This window comes from Mesoplodon mirus (genome assembly GCF_964341445.2).
Source record: "Mesoplodon mirus genome assembly, chromosome: 12".
NCBI classification, from domain to species: domain Eukaryota; kingdom Metazoa; phylum Chordata; class Mammalia; order Artiodactyla; family Ziphiidae; genus Mesoplodon; species Mesoplodon mirus.
The window spans coordinates 47,855,875-47,868,430 of NC_138988.1; the positions used below are offsets into that span (position 1 = coordinate 47,855,875).

Here is a 12,556-nt window from a genome sequence, read left to right on the forward strand (position 1 = left end):
TAATTGGGTCTTTAATGTCTTACATTACAATAATTTTCACCATAAAAGTCTTACCTTTTTTTGTTACCTTTATTCTAATATACCTTATATTTTTTATTGCTCTCGTGGGGGATAACTTCTTTTTAAAATTACATGTTGTCTGTTATGTATAGAAATGCAGGTTTTTTAATAGAATGCTTTTATAAACAGCCACCCCGTTAGCTATCTTATAAAATCAAGGATGTGTGTTAAATTTTGTCAGATGCTCTTTCTACCTGTACTGAGATGATCATATGGTTTTTCTCATTTAACATGTTAACATGATAAAATATTGGATTAGCTTTGTCAGTATTTTGTTTATCATTTTTCATCAGGGCTTAAGATTGAGATAAACTTGTAATTTTCCTTTTTCCTACTTTCCTTGTCTTGCTTTATTACCACCTTTATGTGTTTTCTGGAAATACGTGTGATTAGAATGACCTGTTCTTAAAAAGCATGTAGCACTCATCCCCCAAAACATCTGGGCCTTGTGTTTAGTTAGATTGATTATATGTTTATTTATTTATTTGGTAAGAAGATTTTTAACAACAAATAAAAATTCTTTAATAGACCTATGCAGGCGTTTTGGGTCAGATGTCTTGATAGGTTGCATATTCCTAGAAAAATTTTAGTTTCCTCTAAGTTTTCAAATATATTGGCATAAAGCTGTTCCTAGTATTCTCATTTTTAAAATCTTTGCTGTAACTACAGTTTTGTTCTCTTTTTGAATAGTTGTGATGGTTTATATGGCCTTACTCTTTAATGTTTTATTTTTACTTTCTTTGGGTTTATCCTACTGTCCTTCCTACTTCTTAAGCTTGATGCTTATTAGCTCATTTTGGCCTTTCTTTTGTATTTAATGCTATAAATTTACTTAATATTACTTAAAGTTCACACAAGTTTTAATATCTTAACTGTCATATAGATCTAAGTATTATGCCATTATAATTTCTTTTTTGACCCATGAATTACTTAGAAATGTGATTTAAATTCCCCAATTTATGGGAAATTTAAATTTATTTTTCATGTTGATTGTTAATTGCATTGGGATCAGAGAATGCGGTCTTGTTTGATTCCTAGTCTTTGAGATTTATTGAGAAATAATTTATGGATTAATACAATGGCCAACTTTTATAAGTGTGTGCTTGAGAAGAAGTGTGTACATCCTTGGATATAGGGTTTTATATTTTTACTAATATTTTTTTGTCTGTATAATCTATCAATACTTGAGATATATTAATCTCCAACTAAAGTGTTGGTTTTGTCTTGGCTTTTGTCTATTTACGTAAATATATATGTATACATATAGAGATAGACTTTTATTAGGGGCATATGCAAGTAGTAGAATTAATATATCTTCCTTTGATTTGAATTCATAGTTTTGTATTTATATTAACACAGTTTTCTGTTTTGTTTTGTTTTGTTTTTCTGCTGCGTTGGGTCTTCATTGCTTTGTGCGGGGTTTCTCTAGTTGTGGAGAACGGGGGCTACTCTTCGTTGCGGTGCACAGGCTTCTCATTGCAGTGGCTTCGCTTGTTGTGGAGCATGGGCTCAAGGCGCACGGGCTCAGTAGTTGTGGCATGGAGGCTCTAGAGCACAGGCTCAGTAGTTGTGGCACATGGGCTTAGTTGTTCCATGGCATGTGGGATCTTCCCGGACCAGGGCTTGAACCCGTGTCCCCTGCATTGGCAGGCGGATTCTTTTTTTTTTTTTTTTTTTTTTGCGGTACTCGGGCCTCTCACTGCTGTGGCCTCTCCCGCTGCGGAGCACAGGCTCCGGACGCGCAGGCCCAGCGGCCATGTCTCACGGGCCCAGCTGCTCCACGGCACGCGGGACCCTCCCGGACCGGGGCACGAACCCGCGCCCCCTGCATTGGCAGGCGGACCCCCAACCACTGCGCCACCAGGGAAGCTGGCAGGTGGATTTTTATCCACTGCGCCACCAGGGAAGTCCTTAGTTTTCTATTATTAACACAGTTTTCTATTAACATATTTTGCCTTAAAAATTTATTTTGTCTGATATTGACCTACCATTCAGCATTCTTTTGATTAGTTATTTGCCCGACATGTGTTTTCCCATCAGTCCTCTGTGTTTTAATGTTTTAAGTTTTTCTACAAGAAAAACCATGTAGTTATATCTTGCTTTAAAAAAAAATTTTTTTTGACAGCATCTTACCTAACTTTACATAAGTATGATTGTTGATATTGTTGGACTGGTTTCTACCATCTTTCTACCATCTTTCTTAGTGTTTTGTGTTCTGTTTTATTCAATGCTCTTTCCCCTTTCTTCCTTTCTTTTTTAAAAATATTTATTTATTTATCTGGCTGCGTCGGGTCTTAGTTGCAGTATGCAGGATCTTTAGTTGCAGCATGTGAACCCTTAGTTGCAGCATGTGGGATCTAATTCCCCAACCAGGGATCGAACCTGGGCCCCCTGCATTGGGAGCATGGAGTCTTCACCACTGGACCACCAGGGAAGTCCCTCTTGCTTCTTTTTAAGATGAGCAATTTTAGGTTCACAGCAAAAGTGAGAGGAATGTACAGTGATTTCTCATATATCCCGTGCTCCCCCAAATGGGTAGCCTTCCCCATTTTAAACATTCCCCGCTAAAGTGGTTCAATTGATGAACTTACATTGACATATCATAATCACCCAAAGCCCATAGTTGACATCAGAAGTTCACTCTTGGGCTACCTTTTTGGTTTTGATCCCGTATGCAGCACCATTTTTTTAAAAAAAATTTCTCATTTGGTTGCCTTTGCACCTTTAAAGAAAATCAATTGACCGTACATATATGAGTTTATATCTGACTGTATTCTGTTTCATTGATCTCTGTGTCTGAATCAGTTACCAATACACAACTGTCTTGATATTGATATTGTTGATCGATATTAAGCAAACCTGAGGATATCATAGGTTTGGTCCCCCCCATCACAATAAAGCAAATATTGCAATAAAGTGAGTCACATGAATGTTTTGGTTTCTCAGTGCATATAAAAGCTCTCTTCTGTAGTTTATTAAGTGTGCAATAGCATTATGTCTAAAAAAACAATGTATATACCTTAATTTAAAAATATTTTATTGTTAAAAAATGCTAACCATTCTCTGAGCCTTCAGTGAATCATAATCTTTTTTCTGCTGGAAGGTCTTTCCTCAATGGTGATGGCTGCTGACTGATAGGGATGGTTGTTGCTGAAGGTTGGAGTGGATGTTGCAATTTCTTAAAATAAGACAACAATGAAGCTTGCTGCATCAGGGGACTCTTACTGTCATGAATGATTTCTCTGTAGCTGTTTGGTACCATTTTACCCCTAGTGGAACTTCTTTCAAAATTGGAGTCAGTCCTCTCAAACCTTGCCCCGCTTTATCAACTACGTTTATATAATATTCTAAATCCTCTGTTGTCTTTTCGACGATCTTCACAGCATCTTCGCCAGGAGTAGATTCCATTTCAAGAAACCACTCTCTGTGCTCATCCATAAGAAGCAACCTCTCATCTGTTTTATCAGGAGATTGCAGCAGTTCAGTCACATCTTCAGGCTCCACTTCTAATTCTACTTCTCTTGCTCTTCCTACCACATCTGTGTTATTTCCTCCACTGAAGTCTTGGACCCCTCAAAATTACCCATAAGGGTTGGAATCAGCTTCTTCCAGAGTCCTGTTAATGTTGATATTTTGACCTCTTGCCACGAGTTGTGAATGTTCTTTATGGCATCTAGAGTGGTGAATCCTTTCTAGGAAGTTTTAGTTGACTTTCCCCAGATCCATGAGAGGAATCACTATCCACGGCAGCTTTAGTCTTATGAAGTATATTTCTTCGATAATAAGATTTGAAAGTCAAATTGACTCCTTGATCCATGGTCTGCAGAATGGATGTTGTATTAGCAGCCGTGAAAACAACATTAACCTTGTTGTACATCTCCACCAGAGCTCTTGGGTGACCAGGTGTATTGTCAATGAGCAATACTATTTTCAAAGGAATTTTTTTTTCTGAGCAATAGGTCTCAACAGTGACCTTAAAATATTCAGTAAACCATGTTGTAAACAGATGTGCTGTCATCCAGGCTTTGTTGTTCCAGTTATAGAGCATAAGCAGAGTAGATTTAGCATAATTCTTAAGGCCCTAGGAATTTTAGAATGGTAAATGAGCATTGGCTTCAACTTAGTCACCAGCTACATTAGCCCCTAACGGGAGTCAGCCTTGCTTGACACAGTGTTGCCACAAACCTTCAATTTGTAAAACACATAATATCTGCAAAGCACAATAAAATGAGTTAGGCCTGTATTGTTATTGCTGAGAAGTACGTCTTGAGATCACGTAGAGTAAGTTCTCTAATTTCTTAAAAATTAGTTTGGTTATTCTTTTGCCCTTTGCATTTTCATATACTCAGATTTAGTTTGTTAGTTTCTACAGAAAAGACTGCTGGGATTTTTGAGTGGGATTGGGTTGAATCTGTCAATCAATTTGGGGGGAGTTAATATCTTAACAATATTGAGTCTTCCGATCCATGAGCATTCACCAAATGGCTTTGTGTTTTGTCTTTGATTTTTGTTTGTATTTGGCCTTTGCATAAGTATCTAAGCATACTTGTATTTGCTTTTTCACCTTGTGTTGCACAAATGATAGCATATTGTGCTACTTCTACACTTGCTTTTTAAAAACTTTTATTTATTTTTATTTTTATAAATTTATTTATTTATTTTTGGCTGTGTTGGGTCTTCGTTGCTGTGCGTGGGCTTTCTCTAGTTGAGGCGAGTAGGGGCTACTCTTTGTTGAGGTGCACAGCCTCCTCATTGCAGTGCCTTCTCTTGTTGCGGAGCGCGGGCTCTAGGTGCATGGGTTTCAGTAGTTGTTGCACATGGGCTCAGTAGTTGTGGCTCACATGCTTAGTTGCTCCGCGGCATGTGGGATCTTCCCGGACCAGGGTTCAAACCCATGTCCCCGTCATTGGCAGGCGGATTCTTAACCACAGCACCACCAGGGAAGCCCTGCACTTGCTTTTTTAAGCTAATAGTATTTTGAAATTTGTCCCATGTTTGAGGGTCTCTCTCTCTTTCTCTTTGCAGCTGTATGAATGTATCATTATGTAATATTTAATATACAGTATTTAGTGTTATGAAAAGGAAGCATGAACTACTAACCAAAAAAATAAAGATATAAACAATTTCATTTTTATGCTATGGCTGGTTAATAGAGAGGGTTATAACAGCTCCATTTATTGAGTGTATGTGCTAAGCCCTGTGCTAACTTCTTTTGTATACGTTATTTCATTTAATTTTTTATCTACTTTTTGAGGTAAGCTACTAATTTCTTCATTTTATCCAATGCATATTATAACCATGCCACTCAAGAATGTAGTTCTTGGGCTTCCCTGGTGGCGCAGTGGTTGAGAGTCTGCCTGCCGATGCAGGGGACACGGGTTCATGACCTGGTCCGGGAAGATCCCACATGCTGTGGAGCAGCTAGGCCCGTGAGCCATGTCCGCTGAGCCTGTGCGTCTGGAGCCTGTGCTCCGAAACGGGAGAGGCCACAACAGTGAGACGCCTGCGAACCACCAAAAAAAAAAAAAAAAAAAAAAAATGTAGTTCTCAGACTATGGGTGTCACATAGGAGGTTGTTAGAAATGCAGGATCTCAGTCTCTACCTCACGTCTGCTGAGTCAGAATCTGAATTTTAACCAGATCCTAGCTGATTAGCATTTATATTACAGTTTAAGATGTTCTGCCCTGTGAGGTAGGTATACCCATATTCCCATTTTACAAATATGGGACTGAGCCTTGAAAAGGTCAACTGGCCCCCAGACCACACAACTGGTAGATAGTGGAGCCAAGAGTTGAACTCATGTTCATCCTATTCTAGAGTCTGCAGTCTGAACCTTCATGTATCTACTTGCCACAGGGAATAGGGAGGGAAAACAAATACTTTGTAGACCAAAAGAGCTAATAAAACTTTGGGCTTGAAGGTAATTTTAAGATTTATTTTATCTAACTTTCTCTTAGTCTCGGTAAAGAAGAGGGTTCAGAGAGATTTTGCGATTTGCATTGAGTTAATACAAATAGAGAAATGGCAAAACCCATTCTAGATCCTATGCCTTCTGATTTCCTGCTTGTTTTCTTTCATGACATGAAGAAGAATCAAAAAAGAAAGAGAAAGGAAAATAACTTGAGTGTATTCTTCATTAGATAGTCTCTCACCACTCTTTGCAAATTTCCTACTGATGTTCGTGGCTGTCGTGACCACTTGGAAGTCGTGATAACGTATTTTCCTTTTGCCTAGGTGTTGTCTGGAGGGTGGAGAAACAGACGTGTAGCATCAACATCAATGAATAGAGAATCCTCTAGGTCTCATGCAGTCTTTACAATTACAATAGAGTCGATGGAGAAGAGCCATGAAACTGTGAACATACGGACCTCCCTTCTCAATCTGGTGGATTTAGCAGGATCTGAAAGGCAAAAAGATACCCATGCAGAAGGGATGAGATTGAAGGTAAGAACAGAATTATGGTCTTCAATTCTTGACTGAATTATTACTAGAAGTCAATACCAAGCTAAGTGTTTTGAGGGCTACAAAGGATTAAGAAATTGCTTTCATCCAAAAGGTATAGAAATTTTTGTTGTGGGGTAGGGACAGTAAACATACATGGGATATGACAAGTGTCAGTAGCAAGAGTATTTGAATTCATGCCAAAGGGGGTGATAATATGAGTGGTAGCAGGGGTCAGAGGAAGAAGGGTATGACATGGTCTGCTTGGGGGAAACATGGCAAAGTAGTTCTTGAGTTAAGGGTTAAGGACCTCGTTCTAGGTTAAGGTATTATCAGAAGTTCTTGGTAATATGTAATTGCTAATGTGTATATGTATATGTATTGTAATATGTACTGTCAATAAAATGTGTGTGGGGACTTCCCTGGCGGTCCAGTGGTTAGGATTCCACGCTTCCAATGCAAGGGACACGGGTTCAATCCTTGGTCAGGGAACTAAGATCCCACATGCCCTGTGGACAAAAAAAAAAAAAAAGGTTCTTACATTATAAAACAACTATACTCCAATAAAAATTAATTAAAAAAATAAAATGTGTGTGGATTCTACAGTTTAGGATATATAAGGGCAGAGGGGAAAAGAGTCAGAAATGGTAGAGGAGAGGGTCTTGTTTGCCTTAAAAGTGAGGGTTTGAGCCACTTGAACTCTCAGGCAGTTTCAGTCTGTCTCACATTTGTGTTTCTATGGGGACATGAAGCAAAGAAAAATAGCATAAGTTCAAAATAGGACATATGCTGGGCCCATTCTCAATGCTTTATATATATTAGCTATTTAACTGTCCCAACAACTCTGGGAAGTGATCCTATTATCCTTTCTATTTTGAAGAAACTGGAGGAAATTTTCCAGGGGCACATGGCTAAGGGTCGCTGAGATTCAGATGGTAATCCAGCTCCACTGACAGGGCTCTCAACTGTGACCCTAAACCACCTTTCTGAATGGTAACAGATAGTGGCAACTCCGGACTCATCACATCTTGCTTAATAATTTCTATTCCTCCTCTCTTTTTTTCTATTCTCCCACTTCTGCAGACCCAGTTATCGAAATATGCTCCCTATGGTAAAAATCCAGTGTAACATGTTTAACCCAAACATTTTTCTTTTCTCCTGAAACCACTCTTTTAAAGGGGTTTTATTATACATTGCATTACAGAATTAGACTGAATGTTCTCTTGTAATATGTTCATTGGTGGCTTTGTGGGACATGAGAGTGGGTTATTAGTTACCATACCCTTATAATGTAGCAAACATTTTAACATAAAAGGATTGAAAAATATGCCTATTAATGCACTCCAAGTTTTTTTCCTGTGTTCTCTTCTAGATTTTATCCCTACCTATAGGTCAGTTTAAAACTATTACAATTATGAGGTGACATTGATATTTTTTTCCTTCACATGATTTTTGTGTTTGTATTTGAATAGTACTAAAATTGCAGTGTGTGCCTTGAATAGGAAAAGGTTAGTGGACAGTTGAGGACATCTTTTTGCTGAGAAGTTAGTTACCTTAACTAATATTGTCCCTGTCTTGCCTTTCCATTCAAAATTGCCACCCTGCTAGGTATATTTTAATTCAAAATACTAAAAAGACATCAGTTCACCTCAATTTTTTGTTCTTTTTCCCCAATGCCCTAGGAAGCAGGTAACATAAACCGATCGTTGAGCTGCCTGGGCCAGGTGATTACTGCGCTTGTCGATGTGGGTAATGGAAAACAGAGACACGTTTGCTACAGAGACTCCAAACTTACCTTCTTACTCCGGGTAAAGTAGATCATTGGGTTCCTGGGCCCCTGTTTTGGTTATGCTCACTATGGTTGGTAGTCGGATAATCTCTCAGCCTTGGTGCTAATAGTATACATTTTCTTTGCTTAAAAAACATCTTGTGGTTTCTCCCCTGAAAATGTGTACCATTCATATCATTAAACAGGATTCCCTTGGAGGTAATGCCAAAACAGCCATAATTGCAAATGTTCATCCTGGATCTAGGTGTTTTGGGGAAACCCTATCAACGCTTAATTTTGCCCAAAGAGCCAAGCTGATTAAAAATAAGGTAAAATACTGAGTATACTTAAGTAAATTAGAAAAATATTTAAGCTTGCAGTATCTCACTTTTGTGATTGCCCTCATTTTAACATTAGCTTTTAGTTATTGTATTTCTCTGTTGTGAAAGCCTAACTCTAAGCAGGGTTTCTATTTTATCTTTCTGAGCCTTCTATATCACTCATGTAATTTGACACTAGAATAGGTCTTGTGGTCATTATTGTTTGGCTAGTTTTTTCTCAAGGGAAGGCAAAGTTTTTCTTTTGTAATTGGGCTGGAGACTAAATTTATTTACCTAAACCACGCTATCGGAGCTGGGTGTTGGGAGCAGGAGGATCTGCTATGAACGTAATTTGATGCTATTGACCAACTTTGTCTTTCAAGTTGTCTGTAACTCTAAGGATTCCTCATTTTTCTTTATATACAAGAAGTTTTCTTGATACTTGTGTACACCAGTGGTCAGAAAACTTCCTGTAAAGGGCCCACGAGGTAAATAATTTCGGCTTCTTGGACCATATGGTCTCTGTCCCAACTACTCAGCTCTGCCTTTGTAGTGGGAAAGCAGCTGTAGATGATATGTAAACATACGGGCGTGGCTATGTTCAAGCAGCACTTCTCCAACCCCTGGTGCAGACTGTCAAAAGACCAAGGAGTTCCCCACTTGCTTTGGAGAGGTTGGAGGGCTCTTTGGTTCTAGACAAAAGAATCAAAGGGCATAAACTGGCAAATTAATTTCCTCTCTCTTTCAACAGAGAAAGTGGTCATTGTTACCTCCCAAAATAGACTCCCTGGTGATCTTATCATGGTAAAAGCAAAGAGGTCCATGTTGCCTCTTCCCTTGGGTAAGGCAGAAGAGTATAGGTCTGGTTATTCATTCATTTTATTGGATTATGAACCCCCTGTGGGATATTTGTAATATGAGGAGGAAAATCATTAGAGCTTCCTGACCCTATCTCTTGGGACTTACTAGAAAATTTTGGAGAGTGGAGAACTGCAGGGATAATTAGAATTAATGTGACAGTGATGTCACAGTGTATAGGAGTGCCTTTTAATGAGGCTGTCCATAAGAATCAGAAACAACTAGAACTGGCTTCTTAACACATGAAATAACCAAACCAGGAGCCTTATACTAGTCACTGCCAATGGTGAGTCCTCTGCTGCAGCCTACCAAGGGAAAGTGGCTCGGATGTCTGGAATTTGTTTAGGGGTGAACAGTCCTTCCCAGTGGGCAGACCCAGCTACAGACAGGAACATGGGGACCTTGGGGCTGTCAGAGGTTTCTCCCTCACTCTGGAGTATTGGGTATTTGATTTGGTTGGTTCTCAGTTCTTGACTCTTGTTATCACCCTCTAGGTTTTGTGGGACTTTATGAACTTCTTAGAAGTCGTCTCAAATAAGACATTTCTTTAAAACAGCATTTAGTGTGATAATAAAACAGAAATGGAGTTGTCAAACCAACTCTCCCTTCCAGGAGACTGTTAGGAAATACAGGGTTGGATTTTTCTGGAGAGGGTGGTTTCTTCCAAGCCAGTGGAGCTCAGGTCAGCTCTGCAGTTCCTTACACCTCTTTAGTGAGCGAAGACAGGGGGAGGTGACACTCATGGAGGTGTTTGCTCTTCTTCATGGGGTGGGGTTATCTCAGGAAGAAGGCAGTGTTAGATGAATATACGTTGATCCCAGAGGTGACCCAGCCCAGCAGGGCCCAGGGCTAGTCAACAGAGCAGAGACCTAAGTGGGGGCTTGGGGAGGGGAGGGGAAAGAGTCTCTGGCTCTTGGTGTGAAGGCAGAGGGGAAGGAAGCTCCCTCCGCACTCCAGGGCACTGATTTTGGAGGCCTTTGGACTGTTTGTGAGATGCAAGTGCAGTTTTGTTTGGTCTTCGTCACTCCAAATCATACAAACAAATATAAACACGAGACTGTATGACTTAGCATTCTTTTAATGCTTTTTTAAAAAATTCTTGAACAGGCAGTGGTAAATGAAGACACGCAAGGAAATGTGACCCAGCTCCAAGCTGAAGTAAAGAGGCTCAAAGAGCAGCTGGCCCAGCTTACTGCAGGGCAGGTACCACCAGAAAGCTTTCGGACCGGAGGTACGATGAGCGCAGTGTCCTCTAACCTGAGGAAATCCAGGTGTGGGTATTAGTATGAGAGCCCTCCAGTGACAGGCACAACACAGTAAGGCTACCCAGATTTCCCACAAGTGTCTGTTCCTGTTTATTTCACCTACATAGGAACATGGTACTTTGTAACCAGACACAGTTACCACAGGTACTGATTTCTGTGAGATGTGGTGGGAAGGGGGAGTAGAAATAATTTTGAATAATTCATCCCTAATAAGTGCTAAAAAGAGATACTAGTAAATTTCATTTAGATCCACTTCCAAGATTCTGTCATATGTAATCTTTATATGTTTACTAAATTGGATATGAGAGACTTACTTTTCTTCAAAGAATAGGTAATTTGTAGACTGGGTTAATTTGAAATTCATGAACTGGTGATGAGAGTCTGATTCTTTAAGACGAATTGAGAGCAGTCAATCAAAGGCTATTTTAGCTCATTTCTTGTTCTTAAAATTTGGGAGATAAAACATTTTTCCTCTTTCCTTTTCTTTCTTACTGGACCCATTACAGACAAAGACGAGACTGACTACATGAAGTATTTCCGAGAGGCAATGTTATTCTTTAAGAAATCTGAACAGGAAAAGAAGGTAGGAAACTGAATTAGTAAAAGGGAATTCAAGATATTTTAGGCTTTCACCATGAGGAGCTTTTCCGAGTGAAATAAATGGTACAGGTAAATAAAACAAAGGAAGACTGAAAAACCTAATTTTGCCTTTGAGATTAAATGTGAAGTTAGTGTTTATTGCTTGTTTTGTGAAAATTTAGGGAAGCCCAATTATTTTTTATGTTTAACCAAATTATGAATTTCTTAAGTCTTTGGTAGAAAAAGTTAGCCAATTGGAAGACCTCACCCTCAAAAAAGAAAAATTTATTCAATCTAATAAAATGATCGTGAAATTCCGAGAGGATCAAATAATGCGCCTGGAGAAGCTCCACAAGGAATCCCGGGGAAGTTTTCTGCCCGAGGAGCAGGATCGTTTGCTGTCGGAATTGAGGGATGAGATTCAAACTCTGCGAGAACAAGTGAGTACATGACATTCGCAGTAATTGTAAAACTAAAAGAAGTTCAAGGCAAGTATGAATCAGTCACCAAATTGGTCAGCAAATTCTTGGAATTTAATGCAAGAGAAAGTGTTTTAAATGAATTCAACTGACAGTATGATTGCATAATGTGCCCCCCCTCCCCGCCCAATTTTCTAAAGTAGTAAAACCTGAAGGGAGAAGGGAGGATGTGGTGGTGGTGTCGCTGCCGTGGCATTTAGCCCCAGCAGGCCAAGCCCACTCCCTCCCAGGGGGCACCTGGGGTTATCGGAGCCAGGAGCCAGTAGTCTCTTCGCAGCTGAGCCCTTTGAAGTGTTGTTGTTTTTCCTTTTCCCTGAGAGGATGGATAGTTGACACAGGCACGTAATTAAAAAACAAGGATAATCTCTTACCAGAAGGGATATCTTTTGAGAGGTTTTTCTGCATTTTCCAACTAATATTTTTCTTTTTTTTTTTTTTTTTTTTTAAATTTTATTTATTTATGGTTACGTTGGCTCTTCGTTTCTATGCAAGGGCTTTCTCTAGTTGCGGCAAGTGGGGGCCACTCCTCATCGCGGTGCGTGGGCCTCTCACTATCAGAGCCTCTCTTGTTGTGGAGCACAGGCTCCAGACGCGCAGGCTCAGTAATTGTGGCTCACGGGCCCAGTTGCTCCGCAGCATGTGGGATCTTCCCAGACCAGGGCTCGAACCCGTGTCCCCTGCTTTGGCAGGCAGATTCTCAACCACTGCGCCACCAGGGAAGCCCTCCAACTAATATTGATAGATGTTTTTACTTTTATCCCTTTTGTGCACGTGCAAGAAGACAG

General features: G+C 39.7%; 1 protein-coding gene across 4 annotated transcripts in view; it reads left to right on the forward strand.

The window, feature by feature from the left end:
* The window catches only part of KIF15 (kinesin family member 15), an 82,190-nt gene that overhangs the window by 30,140 nt on the left and 39,494 nt on the right, over nucleotides 1–12,556 (forward strand). For all 4 annotated transcript variants that reach the window (XM_082639004.1, XM_082639003.1, XM_082639005.1 and 1 more), the window contains exons 8-13: nucleotides 6,296–6,505; nucleotides 8,185–8,310; nucleotides 8,477–8,599; nucleotides 10,556–10,679; nucleotides 11,220–11,296; nucleotides 11,523–11,732. In XM_082639004.1, coding sequence (XP_082495130.1) covers nucleotides 6,296–6,505; nucleotides 8,185–8,310; nucleotides 8,477–8,599; nucleotides 10,556–10,679; nucleotides 11,220–11,296; nucleotides 11,523–11,732 — 870 coding nt within the window. The remainder of the gene's footprint in view (nucleotides 1–6,295; nucleotides 6,506–8,184; nucleotides 8,311–8,476; nucleotides 8,600–10,555; nucleotides 10,680–11,219; nucleotides 11,297–11,522; nucleotides 11,733–12,556) is intronic.